Source organism: Tetrao urogallus (assembly GCF_951394365.1).
Source record: "Tetrao urogallus genome assembly, chromosome: 11".
Classification (NCBI taxonomy): domain Eukaryota; kingdom Metazoa; phylum Chordata; class Aves; order Galliformes; family Phasianidae; genus Tetrao; species Tetrao urogallus.
In genome coordinates, this window is record NC_136824.1 from 11,881,293 (window position 1) to 11,902,326 (window position 21,034).

General features: G+C 58.5%; 1 protein-coding gene across 1 annotated transcript; it reads right to left on the reverse strand.

The window, feature by feature from the left end:
• Window positions 1–1,572: 1,572 nt before the first annotated feature.
• Window positions 1,573–11,861, reverse strand: ONECUT1 (one cut homeobox 1; the record flags this gene model as incomplete). The annotated part of the gene is made up of 2 exons (XM_079541107.1): window positions 1,573–1,862; window positions 10,799–11,861. The coding sequence occupies 2 exons, from the start codon at window positions 11,859–11,861 to the stop codon at window positions 1,573–1,575; spliced, it is 1,353 nt and encodes a 450-aa protein (XP_079397233.1).
• Window positions 11,862–21,034: the final 9,173 nt, after the last annotated feature.

Sequence of the window (21,034 nt, forward strand, 5' to 3'; positions counted from 1 at the left end):
GCCTAACCTGCATATTTGGTTGCTCTGGAATTTAATATGCCTAGTAGAATTATGACAGAAATTCAGGACACCAGTAGAAATCTAACAAGCACATGTATTTAAAATTTGTTTTTAAAGTCCAATTGGTTTTTAAAGTCTAATTTCCCCTTACACTAAAATTCAGTTTGCAGATGTTGCATGCTTTTCTTTTTACTTTTATCAGAGTAGGGATGGGACGGTTTATCTTCTGAGGTTCTATCAGCAACAGAGCAGTTAAACTTTCCAACTATGAATTTTAAACTACTTCATGCAGTATTTGGATTAACAAATGAGCAAGAAAGAATGCACGGAAGAAAGCTCAGCCTGATGCACGTGGACAGGAAGCCACGTGACAATAGGCTGTGCCTTTGTGTCATGGGAACACTGCTATCAACTTCAGAGGAGCCATGACTTGGCTTTCCGACGGCACGTCTAGAGCTCCTGCCAGAGCTGCTGCCATCAACACTACCCGATGTCCTACCAGCTTTCAGTGGGAAAAGACCCCCAAGTCTTCACATATATCGCTATTCCTCTGCCTAGAAGTCAGTAGGTAAAAAAAAAGAAATAAAGAAAGAAAGAAAAAAATCTCCCTAACATCAATGAGCATTGACCAGGTGTTGGGCCCCAGCCCCTTGTGCCATTCTTTCTTGCCATTCGTGAAAAGAAACAAGAATGTGATATTACTAATGGCAAATAACAGTCTTGATTACAAGTTTCATGTGTTATACAGTTAGATTAGTTTATACCTATAACTCTACATAGTATTTTGTGTAAAAATAGCTTTGGAATATTAAAATCATTGCAATAAAATACCTGCAATATAATTATTAAATGTGTTCTTTGGTAGCTAGTCAACTTTTATGGATGGAATAGTTTCCCTTTTTTAAATCTGAACATTCCTTAACAAACAAAGAGAATGCACTGGTTTAGGTACCATTCAAAATTTCTCTGCCTAGTTTGAACTCGTGTCCGGGCATCGCGCCGGGGAAGCTCAAACACCAAAACAGCAAAAATCACACTACCATTCAAATGCATTCGGACGACTCCACGCCTTGCTGGCCATGCCGCGCATGACCCGCTCTGCCAACCAGCTCTGACTCAGTCCCTACCACCGGTGTGTACACAGCACGGACACACTGCACACCTCCATGGCGATCGCTGTGGAAATGAAGAGCCATGTCTGACAAGATGTCCATTCAATGACAAGAAATCACTATGCTCCAAACCACTACACAGCCAAGGACGGTGGAGATGATCATGGATGAAGGTGTGAGACCAGTGGTCTACTTTTCTTCTCTTCGTGTTCCACTTTGTTCATTCCATTTCACTCTCTTCTTTATTTTTTGCAAGTTGTCATCCTACTAAAGCGTGTGTCTTAGAACAAAGTCATAATGCAGGTGAAATAAGTCTTTGGTTTCTTTGGACTTATAAATAACATTTTTTTCAAATAGTTCTAAGTATAAACCTGCTATCTTGAGGTCCCGGTCTGTCTTTATTTATTTATTTATTTATTTTTAAAGCTTTTCCACCGAGGTTTAGTTTGTGGTAATTCCTTCATGCTTTGGTACAAGTGCTTGATGAAGATGAGTTGCCTGAATTGGAGCTGCCCTCGTCTTGCCACTTATCCAGACTCCTCCTCCGTGCATTCATGAAAAAGTTGCTGACGGTGCTCAGCTCCAACCCGAGCTGCTGGGAAATGGTGATTTGTAATTCTTTGGATGGACGCTTATTTTCCTTGAATATTGCATGTAGAGTTCGACGCTGGACATCCGTGAAGACCAACCGAGGCTTTTTGGGGGTATTCCCTCTGTCCTTCCCGTGCTCTTGTTCTTTCCTCTTGCACGCTGCAAGAAAGCGGAGCACTGGTTAGAGGTCTGGCAGAGTGGTAAATGACAACCAGAATAAAAGGAGCATTCACTTTGGCTTCTACATTTGGCGAGGATGTGTGGCGTGGGATAAGACATGCACTTACATGCAGGTCTTGTGGGTCCACCGACAGGCACTTGCACAAGTCAGTTTAAAGACAAGTTTAAGGGTTTATTTTTTAACACACTATAAGCTATGAAAAATTAAGGGAAATAAATTAAAAAATGCCTTTGCCATTGTCTGCTAAAACTCAGTGAAGCTGTCCCTGAGAGGTTAAATTTTGACATGGTTGAACTATGCAACATCCCTCGAACGTAGAGTGAAAATTCACAGAGCTCTTAAGTCAATCTTTCCTACATTTTTAATCCTTGCTATTTGTTGCGAATCCATTTCTGTTTTGTTGTTGCTGACGGTTTTCCTCTTTTTTTTGGCTGAGAAATAAGGAACTGGGAGAAAACAGGACCCTGATACCATCTCACAGCTCAGAATGATGTCTAAAAGAACCATCTTTTCACACAGAACAATGGCACACCAACTCTTCCTTACGCAATTCCACTTTCTTCTGTCCTCTCTCTCCCTTCCGCTCCCTTTCAGAGAGCTGTTACACCACACACCACTGACAGGCTGTACAACCCCAGATCTGCCTTGCAGATCACCTGCTCGGCAGAAACCAGGGAGCTGGGAGCTTGGGAGCACAGCTCCAAGTCCCCTGCAGCCTTTGACCGCCTGCCAGCTCATATTGTTAGCATTTAGCCAGGATAAAAAGGTTCCCTGGGAGGACAGATTGGTCTGTCTCACTTTCAAAAGAGTCTGAAGTTGTCTGTTTCCTCTTTTTTTTTCCGCTCTAACAGTGTCCTTTAATGCTGATTTAGGGAGGTATTTCTGAAAAGAATATGGATGTTCTGCCTTTGTTTCTGTGGAGATCCTAGCCCTCTTTTCTGTGGAGATCAGTGCTGATCATATTAAAACCACCTATCTCATGGATATAGAATGAAGACAACAAATTATTTTACAAAGATCCTTCCTCCACCTATTATTGTTACCCAGGGCCAGCATTGTCACGAGGGTGTATCTGCTTGAGGGAGACAGAAGAACGGTCACACACCATCTGCCCCTCCAGTTGCCTTCCAGCCCCATCCATGCAGATGCTTTTGCAGAGGCTAATGGTGTGGGTCTCAGCCACGCACCCCTCCATATGATCATAAGGACTGATGTGCCAGACTCACATCTTCTATGGCTATTTTTATCTGAAAACCTTTGAAGAGTGCTTTGAACTTACATCTTAACCTCTAAAATATGGTATCACTTCTGGGTTGAAAAACAGGTTTGATGCAACAGGTTTCTCACGGAACTAAGCTGGTGAACCCACTGCAGGGATCAGTGAAATAGTTACACTGAATTCAGAAATAATTCTGGGTCCCAACTGGAAGTAAACATGGATAACTCGTGGGTTAAAAATACTATTGCAGGAATAGTCTGTTAGTTACCAGTTGGTATTCAAAATGAGGAGTGCAGGAGAGAGAGACGGAATCTCAACTTTTATACCCCTCAACATTTGAGGTCAGAAGCTCCTGAGGGAGAAGCTAAAGAGGCAAGCTGAACCCACTCCACATTAGCTGCCCCCAACAGCTCATTTCTACTCACACTGCTTTACACCTTTCCAAAGACAACACAAATCCCAGCTTTCACCTGGACAGACTGTGCAGAGAGACTATCATTTGCCACGCAGCCCCAATTACACCAGCAGTGCGACCCACATCAGCAGGAACACAGAGCTGGCTCACCTGGCTGTGCTGACCTCGGGGCTTCCATCACCACTGAGCACAAGGGTTCTCTGAAATCACAGAGAACAAAACAGCCACATGTTGTGAAACTTGTGTATCATGTCTACCTGAGCTTCTGCTTCTGAGATTTAACATTCCTGGATAATTATTTCCCTAGAAAATGTCTCAGCAGTTACCCAATACCTTGCTCTCAAAGTTCAGCTGTATGCCTACTGCTAGCAACATCCCATGGGTAAGAAAAAAGTGCCCACTGCTGAGCAGAATAGAACAAATTCTGTCAGTTCCATGATGCAAATAAGCTGAGTTCAGTATGTCAGAGATTTCAGAGCTCAGTACGTCCTGCTTCTCTCCAGTTTGTCCAGCACCTCACTTCGCAGGTGACCGGTGATACCATGCGAGCTGGGACTGACTTCCTATGAGCTGTTTGCTGGCCGATGAAGGGAAGAGACCAAAACAGAACAGCGGGGATGTGGAACTTTCACAAACTATCACACAGGTTGCTGGTTCCAAGGCCTGGCCCATGGTAAAGCTCCCTGGCTCACAGAGCTCACAGCAGGGCTGCCAGGCTTCTGCCTGAGCGGGGAAGGCGGCTCCCGCCTCCATCTTCTGCCTTGTCTGGGCCCGGGAATATTAATAGCACTTAAAAATAAATAATGGTGATAATGAAAAACCGTAATAGGGTTTCCTGACGATCGTTTTTCCTGCATTGGAGCCAATCAATTTTAATAATAAATTATAGCTTCCAGCTTGCCAGGGAACAAATGCGCATAGCGAGGTGAAGCCTGCTGCGAGGCAGCGCTGCCCAGGCCATGCCCACACAGCAGCAGCGCCCGCTGCGGCCAGAGCTCCTGCAGCACAGGCAGCTGCTGGAGGCACAGGCCTCACCAACACCAGCTGGCACCTCTTTTGGTAAAACGCCAGAGCCCGTCTTAGAACTGCTTACCACACACTGATGCACGGATGTAAGCACGGTGCAGCATGCACAGCACACAGCGCAGCCAGCCCTGCCCTCTGCCCAACAGCAAAGCATCTCGTGATGCCTTTGGAAAGAGCCTAAAGAAAGCCTAGTTTAAAAAAGACAACACAGCAGAGTATAGTCCCTTTGAGTCTGGCAACACAGGTGCAGATATGACAATGCAATATTATCAGTGCTAGAAGGAGCCTTATAAATCCAGTGCTGAACTCTGGCCTCTCCCCATCACTTCTATCTTCCTGTGCCCTGAGCAGCAGATATTTCTGACACGTGCAATTCTCCTGATACAGCCCATCAATCCAGTTTTGTCTCCCTTTGTTCCTCACGAGCCGCCTGAGGGATGTGGCTGCGCTCACTTGCTGGCGCTGGGGAGCTCTGCACATCTCCTCACTGCTCTGAGCACGCTGTCCTGCAGTCCCACCACAGCCGTGTCCAGGAGGCTGAGCCAGGAACTACACACAGGAGGAGGCCGTAGGAACCCTCAGTGGCACAGCCGCTTTCAAGCACCTAGGGGAGATGGAGCTGAGGCACACACACATCTGCAGGTGCAGCGGGTAACGGCAAGGGAGCACGCAGCACCCTGAGGGCTCCCTGCTTCACGATTCCTTTTCAAGATGGAAAGACAGCCATGAACACTGAGACACCAGACACTGCTGGTGTGGGGGAACAGCCACTGGGACAAAGCACAGCAAAACGTCACTGTCCATAAGCACAGCATTTTTCCTTCAGACAGGCAGGAGAAAAAAAAAACAAAACAGCATTACGCCTCTCTCGGGTGCTCCAGTGCAGGGTTCTCTGGAAGCAGTGTGGAGTTCACGCTGCACCAGGAACCAGCCAAAGTGCTGCAGACCAGGATGCTGCAGGAAACACAAGCAGGCATGCGGGAGATTGACTTGAGAGTTCTCACAAGTTTTGTGAGGGTCCCTTTTCCCCCTCCTCTGGCAAAATGAAATCTTTTTGCTATTCTGACTCCATCTGTGCAGGGCATGTGTCACAGACATCAAAATCCTGTCAGAGTTCCCTTCTTTAATGCATTTTCTGATCTTTGCCACGTTCCATCTGTAGAATCTGGCACCTGCCTTGGCCATCCAAATGGGGCCCACCAACACCCTGGGACTCTAAATCACCTGCTTTCCATTTGAAACGCTGCAACACATTCAACAGCAATTTCAGAGAGGGAAAAGCCTTCAGCAGTACAGCCCAGAAAGTATCCTGGGGGGAAATTCCTCCAGAGGGGGCTGCCTTTGGCAGGCCAGTGGGGTTTCCATCAGAGGCTGAGCCTGGTTCAGACATCAGAGGTGGTCCCAGTCACATGGCTACAGGACATGCTGGGAGTGAGTAGCCAAAAGTATATGGCAAACTCAGAGTGATGATAACATACAATTAAGGGTGATAAGCTCCATCCTTGTCATGGGAATAACACCTCTGGAGCAGGCAGAGAGATCTTTCCTAATTGCTAAAACCTCCTATTTGGGGAGAATATGAGAACAAGATGAGGAGCCTACAATTGACAAGCTACCTTGCCAGAGACCTCACCACATGAGCTAAAGGCAGGCAGTTCTCTCTCTAGATCCTCCCGGTACCATCCAGCACTTTGTCTCTCTGGGAATCTGTATTTACATCACTTGCTCTGGATCTTATTTCTCTGCCATCACGCCCCTTTTGCTGTTCCACAACATGAGAAGAGTTAAGGATGTATCTACAAGGGAAGCTCACAGCCCAACATCACCCTGCCAACGCATGGATCCCAGCTGAGACTGCCAGTGCCAAACACCTCACTGCTTGCACTGTATTAAAATCTGACCTTAATTTGCTGCCAGCGGAATAACAAAGCGAGGCGGGCTCAGGCGTGATGACTCTGCAGTGGGGTTCCGGGCTCCACGTGCCCGCAGTGCTGACAGACCCGTGAGCACCTGCATGAGCTGCCACGGCCACCCAGGGCCTGCTGCTAAGTGGATCAATGGGGGAAGCACCCGATATTCCTGCTATATCATTTACAGCAAATGCTGAATTTCTGGAGCCGGGTCTTTAGTTAACCATATTACTGTGACAAATATTTCTTTGTCTAGCATAAGTAATTAGAATTTAATCACTTTAACGGCATCTTAATTACCCCAAATGAATTGAAAGGACATTTAATAGCAAAGATTAAATTGCCTTAATGAATGATTTTTGCGACTCCATCAATATGTTAATCACGTTAGCCCTTCCTTTCCTACGAGCGCTGGCGGCTGCCGGCCCCTGGGTGGCGACCTCGGATCGCCGCTTCCGCGCCGTGCAGCTCCGGCTGTACCGCCCCGCAGCGCCCCGCAACTCCCCGCAGCGCCGGGCTGCGGCCGCCCCCGCAGCCCCTCGCCTCGCTGCCGTGCGGGCGCCCCAGCCCCGGTTCCGCCGCAGCCGCCGAGATGGGGTTTCCGGGCTGTGGAAGTGACGCGCTCCGCTCCCAGAGCTTCGCTGGGATTTTAAAGGCCCTCGAAGGCACGTACCGAGCGGGCGGCACTCGGACTTGTTTCCTGAGGCCCGACCCCACTTCTCCCCCGCTAGTTGGAAAGCCCTTCGTCAATTCCGACAGTACTCAAACAGCGAGAGCTGCCCTGCGTCCTTGAGACGGCTGTGCCACCACCGGCTCCCCACGCCGGAGCACTGCAGTGCGGCTGCTGCCGTGCTGCGGCCGTGCCCCGAGCTCCAAGCGGACCCCCGCAGCCCCCGCCCTGCTCGGTGTCCCCCGCAGCGTGTGCCCGAGCGGTGCCGGTGTGAGAAGCATCGCGGGGCCAACCTCCTCGGGAGCGGGACGCCTCGAGTGAGCTTCGTTGCAGAAGAATTTCGCTAAGACCGTCGCCTCTCCGCCGGGAGGTGATCTACCCCGAGACATCGATGTCTGCGGCGAAATCGCCGCTCTGGATCTGCGCACGCGGAGGTGCGGAAGCCACAGAGAGCCAGCGGGAGCCCGGAGCTCACCGGGCAGAGCCACACCCGGTACCGCGCTGCCCCGAGGCAGGCCACGAGCACGCGGCTCCCGCGCTCGAAACGACTCCGTCCTTGCGTGGGGCCCGCGGGGTCCCGCAGCCGAAGCCGAGCGCGGTCAGTCCCGGCGACGCGCGCACAGCCGCACCGCCCGACGGCTCCGCGCGCTCCCGCGAACCCTCGGCCGAGTCCCCCGGGCGGCCCCGCGCCGCCGGTAACTGTCCGCAGTGCTGAAGCAGCCGCCATCCGGGCCGCTCCCGAGCCCGCACGGCGCCGCACGCCGTCATCCGTCCGCCCGCCCCGTCGGGGTGTCCCGGCCCGGGCAACCGCCGCCCGGCGCGAAGGCGGTCAGTAGAGGGCGCAGAGCCGACGGGAACGGCGGGAGGCACTTGGCCGGGGCAGTTCGACGGCAGCCCCCGGGCGGCGCGAGCAGAAGGGACGGAGCGGTTCCGAGGCCGCTTCGTCAAAATCGCAGCGGATCGGAACAAACGAACGGACGAACAAGGGAGAGGCGGGGGCCGCCAGGCCGACACTAACGAAAGGCGAATGCGGTGCGTGCGAGCGGCTGGGAGTCGGTCCCGCCACAGTGACGCGGCTGGAGAACACGGGGCCCACAGCGGCACCGGGCTCCGGAGCGGGGCAGGCAGCCCTCGTCAGATTCCATATAAATGCGGAGAACGCTCTGATTATGGTATCGATTTCTTTAGAGTTAATTTGGTGAGAAACCCTCGCAGGCTGCCCAGAGCTCGGCTTGGCCGAGATTTCGTTTGGGAGAGAGAAAGGAGATGGGGAGGAGAGAAAAGATGCGTAGGTACAGACAGCAACAGCCCGGTCACCGGAACGCAGCGGGCGGGGAGAAGAAGGAGAAGAGAGGGTACCGCCGCGCTCAGCACCCCCGGAGCAGAGGCCGCCCCCGAACCCCTCCCGACGGCCCGCACCGCTGGGAAATACCGCGGAGGAGAACCGCTCGGAAATGCCGACGGGCCGCGGCGGTGCCGGGCGCTTCCTTCGAACCGCGTTTCTTCTTGGAGCCCCTTCGCTGCCCTCCAGGTGTCAGCGGCGGCGGTGTGGGGCTGAAGGAAGAGCGAGCGAGAAACAGCCGAGCGGAGACGTACTGAGCGATATGGGGGGGAGTGGAAGGGCAGACAAAGAGAGAACGGAGAGGAGAGGGGACATAGGGTGAATAAGATGGAGGCTGAAAGAGGTCAGCGCTGCTCACGCTGCGAGACGCAGCCCGGGGAAGCGCCGGGGCCCCAGAGCAGCTTCCACGCAGACCCCGAGCCCTCTGACTGCTGGAGTGTGAGGCGGAGACGCAGGGAGGGTCCCCCCCGAATCCCCCCACCGCCTGCGGCCCTGGGACACCGGCGGGAAGAAGCCGGGCGTTTTTTCCGCCGCCAACTGTCCGTAAACGCCCGGGAGTGAACTATAATTGGGACGTGAAATGTAATTGCCGCCGACTGGAGTAATTTATGATATTCTGAATTGACGTTCATACATCATTATCGGTCCGGGCAGGTTTTTACCATTCGGTAAGGTCATCACACACGTAAAACCTGCACGAGATGAGATCGATAGCTGACGCACTCGCAGAGGTCGCCCGCCGCCCGCCTCTCCTACGCCCGCCTGCATCCCTTCCTGCCAGCGGCGCTCAGCGCGCGGGCCAAATCCCGCGGGCCGGAGGAGCGCTGCGAGGACCGCCCCCATTGGCTGGGATACGCCGCTATGCAAATGAGCACGTGCGGCGGGCGGCCCAGGTGGGGCCGGGCGGGGCGGGGCGGGGCGGGGCGGGCGCTGCGGGGCCGGGCGCTGCTCCCCGCGTCCCCTCGGCCCCGCGCAGCCGGAACGGCTCGACCCCGGCAGGCCGCTTCTCCGCGGTGCCGGCCGTCCAGTAGCGTCGGAAAGGGGACGCGAAACGACGAGGCTTTGTCCCTCTGCCGGGACCGCCCCGCTCTGCCGCCCGGGTGCAGGGGCGCACCGGGAGCGAACAAAGGGCCGCGCGGCCCCGCGGGGAGCCGCTCCTCAGCGATCCGCGCACACGAGCGGGGCTCGGGGCGTACGACATGGTTCGTACGGTTCGGCCCCGAGGTCGTTGGGCGACGTCGGAAGCGGCCCCCATCCGCCTCTCTTCAGCGCCCGCGGGACGGGGCTGCGCGGCTCCCAGCGAGCGCAGGAGGCGGAAAGGGCGCTGCCGAGCTCGGACCTTGGACGCCGAGCGCGGCCGAAGCCGAGGTGGCGCGGGAGGAACAAGGGATCCGCGCCGCGTCTCAGCGGTGCCGCTCCGCCCCCGGCCCCGAGCGCAGAGCCAGGCCGAGCGCACCCCGGGGGTCCCCCGGTTGCCGGCACCGCGCGTCGGTGCGTTTGCGAGTGGGGAGACGAGCGGCTTCCCTCGTTGTTTTCTCCGGAACGGATTGGTGACCCCGGCGGATCGACTGTCTCGCGTTCTCCAGGGACAAATTAGTGGAGACCTATCACTTAATTAACAGCCCCTTGCTCACGGCATATTAAACCCGCGTCCCGCACAAGCCGGGGGTGGGAAGGCGCGGGGAGGCCACGGGAAAGGAGACGCGTTCCGCTTCGTTCGCCGCACACGGCGCCCGGCCGGGCCCTATCCGCGGCCCGGACCTGCCCGGACGGCCGCGGGGCGCTCCTTTCATCCCCACACCAAAGCCACCACGCTCCGCGCGACGATCACCACAGCAATCCGTTAAAAACCGAACGACTCCAGTCGACGGCGTTGCTCCTGCACGCCGGGCCCGCACGTCTGTGCGCGACTCTCGTTCCGCAGCACCCGCCGGGCACGGGCGGACATAGAGCCCCGACCCGCTCCGAGCTCCGGCCTCGCTGCGCTCCCCAAGCCCGTGGGCGCGGCGTTGGGCAGCGCAGAGCCCGGGCCCCGTTCCGGCCGCGCAACGCCGCCGATTCCTCCGCTGCGGGAGGCCCGAGTCACGGCGGGACAAAGCGGAACCGGCAGCGGCACTGCCCGGAGCTGCACTGCGGCCCTCCCGGAGGCGCTTCTCCGCACCTGCGGCCACCGCGTGCGTCGGCGCCCGGCGTGAGCTCCGCAACCCGCACTGCGGGCACCGCGCGGGGACGCGGGGCCGAGCGCGGCCCGAACGGGGCCCAAGCCGCCCCCCGCACGGCCGGGCACAGGCGCGGGGCCGGGCCCGTCCCGTCCCGCCGCGGCTCCGCTCACCTGCCAGCCGCAGAGCAGACATCCGCTGGAACTCGGGCTCCTGGAGCCACTTCCACATCCTGCGGAAGGTCTCCCGGCCGGACTTGAGCTTGCTCCAGGGCTTGGGGTTCCTCAGCAGGTCCGAGAGGGTCCCCTGGGAGCGGCACAGCACCCGCTGGGCGAAGATGGCCTGGGGGATGCTGTATCGCTTGAGCTCGGTGGTGATCCTCTGAGCGACTTCTTTGGTATTGATTTCTTCCATTTGCCCTGAATTGCTCCCGCCGCCCGCCTGCGAGCCCGCCACCGCAGGGTTCTGCTCCCGGCCGGGGCCCAGCAGCTGCCCATGGCCCTGCGCGCCCAGGTGGCCGTGCGGGGGGTGCGGGATGCCGCCCAGGGGCACCATGCCGGCGGGCGGGGCGCTCAGGTGCTGCTCGCCGTGCCGGCCCAGCATGGCGGGGTGCGGCGCCTCGAAGCCGGTGGGCGTCAGCATCTTGTCGGCGGGCATGGCGGCGCCGGGGTGCGCGTAGTGCGGCAGCGCCTGCTGCGAGCCGTGCACCGAGCCCAGCCCCGAGCCCGACAGCGGCGACAGGCTCTGCCCCATGCCGGCCACGTCCTTGTGGTACGGCGCGTAGAGGTTGTTCATGGGCGCCAGGCCCCGCTCGTCCCGCATGAGCGTGAAGCTGCCGCTGACGTTGCCCGGGAGGCGCTGGTGCGGATGGTGGTGATGGTGGTGGTGGTGGTGCGGAAACTTGTCCGACACCGTGGAGATGGGCGGCAGCGGCTGCAGCGGAGTCAGCGTGGTGTAGGTGCCGCTCATGCCCATGCCGGGGGGCGTCTCGCAGCCCATGCTCATGGCGGGATGCAGCGGCCCCCCCAGCCCGTGCTCGGCGGCGCGGTGGTGGTGGTGGAAGTCGCCGCCGTCCAGCAGCGCCATGCCCGCGGGCCGCGCGGGGCCGCCCAGGTGCCCGCGGGGCGGCACGGCGGCGGCGCGGGGGTGCGCGGGGCCGCCCAGCAGCTCGGCGCCCGGCTCATGGCTCACCGCGTGCAGGTCGCCCATGCTCTCCATCGCCAGCTGCGCGTTCATCGCGGGCCGCGCACATCCGTGTGGTGCGGCGGGCGCGGGCCGGCTCCTCCCGCGGGACGCGGCGGCTCTGGAGGGGTCTCGGTGCCGTCGCCGCTGGGTTGGTGGCGCTTGGGTTTGATTTTTTTTTTTTTTTTTTGGTGGTTAACTGAGTTTTTCTTATTTTTTGCGGGACGACGCCGGCTCGGTCCTAGGGCCCCCGCTCCCTCAGGCCAGGTTCCGCAGCCGCGGCGGCCGTCCGCCCGCGCCCCTCGCCATCTCTAGCCATGGCTCTCTCTGCGCTCCGCCGTTTGGCCGCCGCTCCGCTGCTGCAGCGCCGCGGCGCTCCGCGCGGCGCATGCGCGCCCCGCCCCGCCCCGCCCCGCGCCCGCCCGCGCCCCGCCTCCGCGCGCCCCGCCCCGTGACGTCACCACTCCTATTAAGGGGGCCAGCCCCGCGCGCGGCGCTCACAGCCGCGGTCCCGCGCGGCCCCCCGGAGCCCCGCAGTCGCTGCCCGGGCGGGGTGTCCCGCTTCCCCCCGGATCCCGCCCCGTGAGCCGTGCCCCCACTCTGCAGCAGCCCACCCACCCCACCTCCCTGTGGTGACCGCCCCCCTCCCCCAGGCGCTGCGGGGCCGTGCCCGTGCCCGGAGAGCAGCTGCCCCAGCGCGGCCGCTGGGTCCTTTTTTCCCCCCGAAATAAAGAATAGAGGGAGGAGGAGAGAGAGAAAAGCGGCCCCCCCGCCGGCCCCTCGTAAGCGGAGGTGCCTTTATCCCGGCAGAACGGGCAGATGTGCCCATTGTCCGCCCATTAACAATAACGGACCTCGCCGGCGGCGCGGGGCGGGCGCGCTGCGGGAGAGCCGCGGGGCCGCGGCCGGGAGGGTCGGGGCAGAGCCGGCGCGTGGGGACGGGCTCAGCACTCCGGCACGGGGCAGCCCTGAGAGGAGGCGCGGGGCTCTGCCTCCACGAGCAGCCCCGGCCGCGCTGCGGGGCGCTGTCAGCGCGGTGCGTGGCACGGGGAACCCTGGGCCGCTCCTGCGTCGCCCTGTCACGGAGCACCGGGCCGAGGCACGGCGCAGAGCGGAGCCCGACGGGGCGCTTCGGCGCATCCCGCGCTCGGGCCCGGCCCCGCGTCGCGCTGCGGCGTTAGCGGGGCACTGACCTCGTGCCCCAGGCGGGTGCGGGGACTTCGAGTTCGCTGCCGCTGCGTGCCCAGAGCTGCGTGCGCGGCCCTCCAAGGTGACGCCTTTGGGTCTTTATCCCTAAAAAAACACGATTCCCTGAAATGAAAACCCCACGCACCTCCGCGTGCGTTTACGGCAGAACTCAGAGTCGCTGAATCGCGCCTCCGAGGGACGGCCGCTGCCCACCGCCGGGTGTTTCCTGAAGCCCTTCCGCTGTCCCTTCACCGAACTCCGCGCAGCGCAGCGCCGTCCCAACGCCCGAATCTGCGCGGCCCGAACGGCGCTGCCCCATTCCTTATAGAACGGGAAAGGAGCACCCAAAGCTGCTCGTGGCCTCGGGCAAAAAAATAAAATGAAATCATCGAAGCATTTCTAGAGCGAGACGAGCGGCTGCGGTCGCTCTTCGGGCCAACGCGAGGAATTCCGGATCTGATGGGGACGCTCAGCTTCTCGATAACCGTATCTGCGTACAATTTAAATATTTAAATTTAAATTAATCAAAAGTTCCTCTGTACAACACTGGGCGAGCAGCTGCCAACGCGAACTCGGCTACGCGGAAGTCACCTGCTCGAGTTTGGGGAAAATCACAGCATCCGATTTTTCTTCGAGAAAGGAACGCGGTCCCCGCACACCCCACGTCGGGACCGCGGCCCGGGGCGGCTCGGGGCTCGGGGAGTAACGGCCGCGGGTCACGGGCCCTGCACCCCGCCCGTACGCCGCTTTTCCGTAACAATTTTTTCCCGTTGCTCCCGGGGAGATCTTGGCAACGGTACGCTCCCGGTGCGGGGAGGTTGTGGCTCTTCGACGACTCCCTCTGGGCGTCCCGGAACGGTCCGGGGACCGCACCCCGCACGTAGTCCGCACTGCGCGCACCCTGCGGAGCCGTCGGGGTGGCCCAGTACCGGCCCCCCCGGGCGCAGAGCCTCCCGCACTGCCGGCGGAGGGGGAGTGCCGGGGACGCATCATTTCGGTGTTTTAATCAATTACCGCTTTGCAGTCAAGTACCATATATTTAACAGAATAATCGTTACCGCCCTTAAGTCTTTATTTGATCAGCAGATACTCAGCGCGGACTTAAAACGCAACTTCGGTTGTTTGAATTGCGCCGCGTGTTGTGCTTTTTAAATCCGTGCGACGACAGACGGAACGGCCGCCGCTGACAGCAACACAAGCGGGCACCGGGCCCTGCGACGGCGCAGCCCCGACGGGGCGGCCGGGCTTGGGACAACTGGGGGTGTCCGGCGGCGGGGCCGCGGCTGTGCGGCTTTTGTTTTTTAATTCTTTTCCATCTTTTCCCCCGTTTCATTTTCTTTTCCTTTTTCTCTTCTTTTTTTTTTTTTTTCCCTTCCTCTTCTTTTTTACTTTTTCCCTCTTTACTTTTCCTTCCCTCTCCTATTTCTTCTTTTTTTTCCCCCTTATTCCTTCCTTTTCTTTTTCTTTCCTTTTTTCCCCTACTTCTTCTTTTCTTCTCTCTCTTTTTTTCTTTTTTTCTTTCCACTCTTTTCCTTCCCCCCTCCTCCGTTCCTTTTACCGTGTGCCGCCGCCCCGCACGCGCCGCCACCTCGGCGCAGATCTCCCGTCCCCCCCCCCCGCGCGGTGACAGCTTGCGGCGGCCGCGACACCCGGGTCCCCCCGCACGGGGACGGTGTCAAAGGTGACGCTCGGAGGCTCCCGAAGCCAACAGCTGCCAGGGGGGGATTAACTTTTCCAGACTTTCCCCTGTTGAGCTTCTTGGAAACTTGCTCGGCGACAAAAACATATACATCTGTCGCGGGGCAGGCAGAGAAAAGAGGGCTTTAGCGGCTGGGGCACGCGGGGGGGGCGGCATTAAGGGGGCCGCAGGGTTGGGGGGATGGCTGCCGTGCCCTCAGGAGAGAGCAGGGCCGGGCCGTGGATCCGGGCCCCCGCATCTCCGGGCCGCAGCCACGCACTCGGCCCCGACGGGGAGAACGGCGCTCGGCGGCCCGGCCCGGCCCACGGTGCTGCCCGAGGTCCACCCGGGCACAGGGCAGGGCTCACCCCCCAGACCCTCCACCACGTGCCAGGCTGCCGCCGCTCGCTGCCGTCGAGCCGAGGAAGGCCGCTCCCGCTGCCGGGCGCCCCGTGCACCGAACGGAGAGTTCTGGGAGAGGGGCTGCCCCGGGCTGGGTGAGCGCCCCGGGCTGGGTGTGAGCTTCGGCTGGCTGTGAGCCCCCAAGGCTGGGTGTGAGCCCCGGGTCCGGAGACCCGCAGAGGGCGAGGGGGGGCACCGGGAGGGGCTGTGGGAGCTGCCCGGCCCCACCGCCCCGCGCCGGCTCCGCGCCGCGCCCCGCGCCGACCGCAGTGCTGGTAATGAAGGGACTTAGAGAAGCTTTGCAAAACACCGTAAATAATTTAGCGGCGTATTTCAGGAAAAAAAAAAAAAAAACAAAAACAAAAAAAAAAAAAAAAAACAGCTTTCTTAAATCATCTCCTCAATATAACTTGCAGCCTTACAGTGTGGCCCTGGTAAGTCTGAATTTTTAAAGTAGCAATATTCAAAGAGACAGAGATGTCTGTATTAATTATTTATCCGCCGGTGCCTTCCTTCGTTTCTAACTTATTATTAATTAGGCGCCTCCAGTCTTTCGCAGAGAGCTCCGCAGAGCCAGTTGCAGCTTTAAATATGAATTAAAAGCAAATCCGAGCTACTGTAATGCGAAAATTATTCCGTGTCTTCCATGGCAGAGATGAATAGCCGCGCGGATCAATACTGTGAAGCTATGCTCCCAACGACAGCGTTATTGATAGCTGATATTAATGATGTTAATGATGGAAAAAGGAAAACAAGAGCCCGACAGACTTATAAACTTTTTATCTGCCGAAACCCCGCAATCGGGCGGACGGGAGCGTGAGTTAAGGGGGCCGCAGCTAATAAGGACGTTATTTACGAAACCGGATAAACGAGCGCTGCCAGCGTGCCGCTTTTAACTCCGCGCTCCCGGCCGCCCAGAGGCACGCGCGGACCCTCGCAGGGGCCCCGACGGCCGCCGCTCCGCAACCCCCCGCAGCCCCTCTCTCTCCCGCGGAGTCCGGCCCGGGCAGAGCCGAGGGGTGGCCGGGAGCGGCCCGAGCCCTCACTCCGCAGCGCGACTCCGCCGGACCGCGAACACGCGGGGCCGCCCGCCCCGTCCCGTTTCGTCCCGTCCTGCCCCACTCGTGCTCCGGGCTGCGGTTGTCCCGGTTCTGCCCCGCGGCTCTGCTCTCCTCCCGCGGAGCCGTGAGCCGGGCCCGGGCCGGACTGCGTCCATCTGCCCGCGGAGCCGTGCGCGTCGGAACACACGAGCGTACCCCGGCTGCGCTACGACGGAGATCAACGGCGCTCGTGCGAGCGCTGTTACTCAGGTTTATTATTCAGAGACGGACGCTCCCGGCCCCGCTCGCCCAGGGCCGATTCCCCCCCGCTCTGAGCCAGGGCCCGGAGCCGGAGTCCTGCAGGGGAGGAGGGGGCTGCGGTGAGCGGCTGGGGGGGCTGCAGGAGAAGCACCTCGGCCCGGCGGCTGCGAACAGCACGGTGCTGCCCGGCCGGAGCGGCTGCAGGCGCGGGGCGGAGGTGCAGCCGCGATGCGCGGAGAGACCTCGTAGGTAGAACTATTTATCGCTCTAAAAACCTGCCGGCTGTAAGCACTTTCTTTTCTTTTCTTTTTTCTTTTCTTTTCTTTTCTTTTCTTTTCTTTTCTTTTCTTTTCTTTTCTTTTCTTTTCTTTTCTTTTCTTTTCTTTTCTTTTCTTTTCTTTTCTTTTCTTTTCTTTTCTTTTCTTTTCTTTTCTTTTCTTTTTCTTTTTTCTTTTCTTTTCTTCTTTCTTTCTTATCTTTTCTTCCTTTCTTTCTTTCTTATCCTTTCTTTCTTTCTTTCTTTCTTTCTTTCTTTCTTTCTTTCTTTCTTTCTTTCTTTCTTTCTTTCTTTCTTTCTTTCTTTCTTTCTTTCTTCCTTTCTTCCTTTCTTCCTTTCTTCCTTTCTTCCTTTCTTCCTTTCTTCCTTTCTTCCTTTCTTTCCTTCTTTCCTTCTTTCCTAATTTGAAAATATATTTGTAATTACGATTTTTAAAACCAGCTTCCTCCGGGAGAAAGTCGCACTTGTTTCCAAAACCAATTCACAGTAGATAGTGCGGATATCACTTAATTCCTACAGAAATCAATGTGAAAATTAGATTTATTGGCTCCTTACATTGTTAAAAATGACAAAGTGCTGCCTTTTATTTTCATAAAAACACAGAAGACGAAAATCATTTAATAAAGAATCCGCCCGGTTTAATTTCGCCGTCGGCCTTCAGCACCGAACCTAACCGCTCAGCCGCCCCTCCCGGCGTCCTCTCCGCGAGGGCAGAGGCACGGCTCCCAGCGAGAGGTGCGGGGCTTCGGAGGGGAACCCCGCCGTCAGCCGGGAGGTGACACGGACACGGAACGGGCCCGCCGCTCCCCACCGCCTGGAACCCTCGAATTGTGCAGCGGCCTCATTAATTCGAACGGCTCGTTTGTTGCTACTTGGTTCGCTCTATTTTTTTTTTCCCCTTTCATTTTTCTTTTTCTTTTTCTCTTTAATTAAATAAAATATTTTAGCTGTTACCATTATTATTCCTATTATTGTTATTTCGGGATCAATTTAACGTACTGAAACGAAGTAAAATGAAAACTGAAAGAGAGAAAGAGAAGCGAGGGGAGCCCGGCTCTGTAAGGCACTCGAAGCAGCCGGCCCCAGGCTCGCGGTGCCCCAAGCGGTGTCGGGCCGGCGGCTTCGTCCCCGCTCCTCTCTGAGTTTCGCTGCGAAGGAACGAACGCAGCAGCCACAGCCCGGCCCCACAGGCTCCGCTCCCGCACCCGTGTGCGCCCCGTCGGGCCCCGTCGGTTGGGACGGCCCCGGCCCTGGACGAGCTGCCCCCGTAGCCCTGCCCCGTGCCGCCGGGATTTGGGATCCGCGCCCCGACCGGGAGGGAGAGCGTCGATATAATTGTGCGTATCAAATGAGCAATCATTTGTTGTGGTTACACGTTGGGTAATGAAAGATGTTAGCAGGATCAATAAAAATGAAAACACTTTTACTTACATCTTGAATTACTGTTTTAAGGGGTGAGCTGTGGTGATGCAACAAACCAGAGAAAGATCTACAACCAGCGAACGGCTTCGAATGAAACCAAAATGAACACGCGGCGCCGTGCGCGCCCCATCCCTGCCCCGGGGCTCCGCGCACACGTGGGGCCGAGAGCGGCCGGGAGGGAGAGAGGAGGCTGGGATCGGGTGGGGTGGGGTGGGGATGGCATGAGGATGGGATGAAGCTGGGGATAAGGATGGGGTTGGGTTGGAGCTGGGCCGCGCAGCGCGGAGCGGACCGACCGCTGGGGCTGTAGGTGCCGGAGAGCAGAGCTCTGCCCTTCGGGTGTCCAGAGGTCACCGAGCGGGTCGTAGCTCAGGGCAAGTGGGAATTTCAGGGAGACGGAGGGCCAGGCGGCTCCTCAGAGCCCTGAACGCTTCTTCTCGGTCGCCGCTAAATAATACGGTCTCTGCGGACCGGCATCGTTCGTTCCCCGGGCGGCGGCCCTGCGGGCACAGCTCACGCAACGGTGCCACCGCTCGTTGCACCGCGCGGACCTGCGGAGGAACCGCCCGCGATCGATCGGGGGGGGACCCGCGATATGCGCGTTACCGCCGTTTGCCCGACCTAAAACAAAAGCGTGCCCGTATTGCACGAAAACCGTCGGCATCGATTTCGGGGCCACCCGCACGGAATTCAGAGAGGAGCGGCCCGAGCCGCGGCCGCGGGCAGACCTCCGGGTCTCGGCGGGATCCCCGCTCCGCGGCCGCAGCTCCGCGGGAGGCGGCGGGGCCGAGGGCCGGTCCGGCAGCGGGGACCCCCGGGCCGCGCAGCGCGGAGCCGCCGGGCGGGGCCCCTCGGCGCGCAGTTCGCTCCGCGGGCGCGGAGAGGCCGCAGTGCCGCACGGGGCCCTCCGTTGCCGCTCCCCCCGGGGCCGCCGCCTCCCCTCCGCCCCTCCGCCCTCCGTTGCGCGCCCGCGGCCCCTGCGCGCCCCGCCCCGCCCCGCCCCGGCCCCGTGGCCCGGGGCACGCTTACCCCGCGTCCGCCGCACGCCGCCGGGACGGGCATCCGCTGCGGGCGCCTCCTGGCCTGGCCCCCTAGGAGGAGAGAATCAAAATCAAACTCTATCTGCATAATTGCAAAGGAGAACGAAAAGAAGAAAAAGAAGAAGAAAAAAAGGCGAGCGCCGTGGCTGCCGCGCCAGTCCCGTTCAAAAATAAAGCACCGAACCCTCGCAAGGTGTAGGAGACATCTTTTATTGGACCAACTTAATGCAAGAATTTACAGCCAGAATTACACGTTCCTCATCAGCCTTGGGCAGCGTGTTCCCGGCTCCGCAGGAGCTGCTTTTGGCGGAGGCGGCAGTGGGAGAGGACGGAGCCTCTCACCCCCAAAGAGCCTCAGTTTGTAGCTTGGGCAAAAGCAAAAACAGGAAAAAAAAACATCAAAAAAAAAAAAAAACCAGCCAAAAATCTCCACAGTGCCCCATTCTGCTCCATCCTTAAGTCCAGTGCGGGGTCAGTGCTCTCCCTTCCATCCCCGGCCATAAACAAACAGCCTCCAGCTGCATCTCCTAACGGGTAAAAGGAGCAAAAAGAGAAATCATAATCAAGGGCTTTTTTCTTCTCCTTCTGCGCGTTGGACAGCGCATTTTGGTCAGTGTAGCCCTGCATTTAGGGATGCTACTTGCATTTGAATAGCTGCTGCCTGGTTATGGATCGGGAGGCTACAGAGGAATCAGTATGCAAATTGTTTCGGTTACAATCGAAGGGTTCGATCTGGAGAAGGTGCCTGAGCGGAAGTCGCTGTCAGGCAGCGCCGCATTAGGCTGCCATCGCTGGGCCTGCTCTCCCCTTCCCTCGCCCTTTTTTATGCTTGTGTACAGGTTTCTGCGGTGGTAATTAACACACACACACAAATCAGGGGCTGCTGTGCGGCACGTCGGTGCCTTTTGCTGGCTGCGGGCTGGGAAGCGAAGGGGGAGCACAGGGATATATCGCCGTGCTGCCGGGTTGTTATTATGCAGCAAGGGTGAGGCGATCAGCGAAATAAAACATTTATAAATGGTTCCGTGCTTACAGTAGGAGAGGTGGGCTGTGGGGGGGGGGGGTTGTGTGGGTGCTGATCACACGGCACAGGCTGCCAATCGATAACCCCTTCCTTGTAATCCCGGTAATTGTGGGAATCACGGCTCGCTGTTAAAGGGACAGCGGGCTGCAGCGGGGTGTGGAGCGGCACCACGGGCCACGGCTTTGTCTGCCTGTAAGCGGGCAGGAGGCCGAGGCAGGACCCTGCCCTACCATGGGGTGCCCCTCTGAGGCTGCACCACGGCCCTCCTGTCACCTCATGTCCCCAACCCTGGGCGTAAATGCCCTCCCTTCGCATTCTCCTTCGGAGCAGAGCACGATGCTGCTGCCCCTGCCCAGGTGGCACATGTGGCCTAGAGGCTCAGCAGGCCTCTTGCCCCAGCCAGCTCCTCGCCTCCCCTGCCTGCTCTGCCAGCCCGGACAGGACGCTTTGGCAGCCCTGCGCCGTGATTTCCGTGGTGTTTTGCTGCATGGCAGAGATGGGCAGGGCCGTCGGGCTCTCAGCCTGCCCCAGGCCCCATCCCTTAGTGGGCGGCCGAGGCGGCCCTGGGGGCGCATGGGCAGCAGTGCGGGGGGCGCGGGGCCGGCTCCTGCCCTCTCGCTGCCGCTGACCATCTGTCATTCAATTAGGGCTGGGAGGCAGCTGAGGGGCTGGGGAGCGGGGCTGGGGGTCAGCGACCCCGTGCACAACGGCCTGCTGCCTCGCAGACGTGAAGAAGTTCAAATGTTAAACGCTCTCCGGCCCCGGCTCATCCAGGGCAGTCGCCTTTGGAGGCGATGGAGGGGTGAAGGGCATCAGTCATTAGCGCTTAGATTTCAGCTCTGAGGCTGACCCTGCCTTCTGTTGGAGGATTTTGGCCTGAAAAGCCTTAACCCTT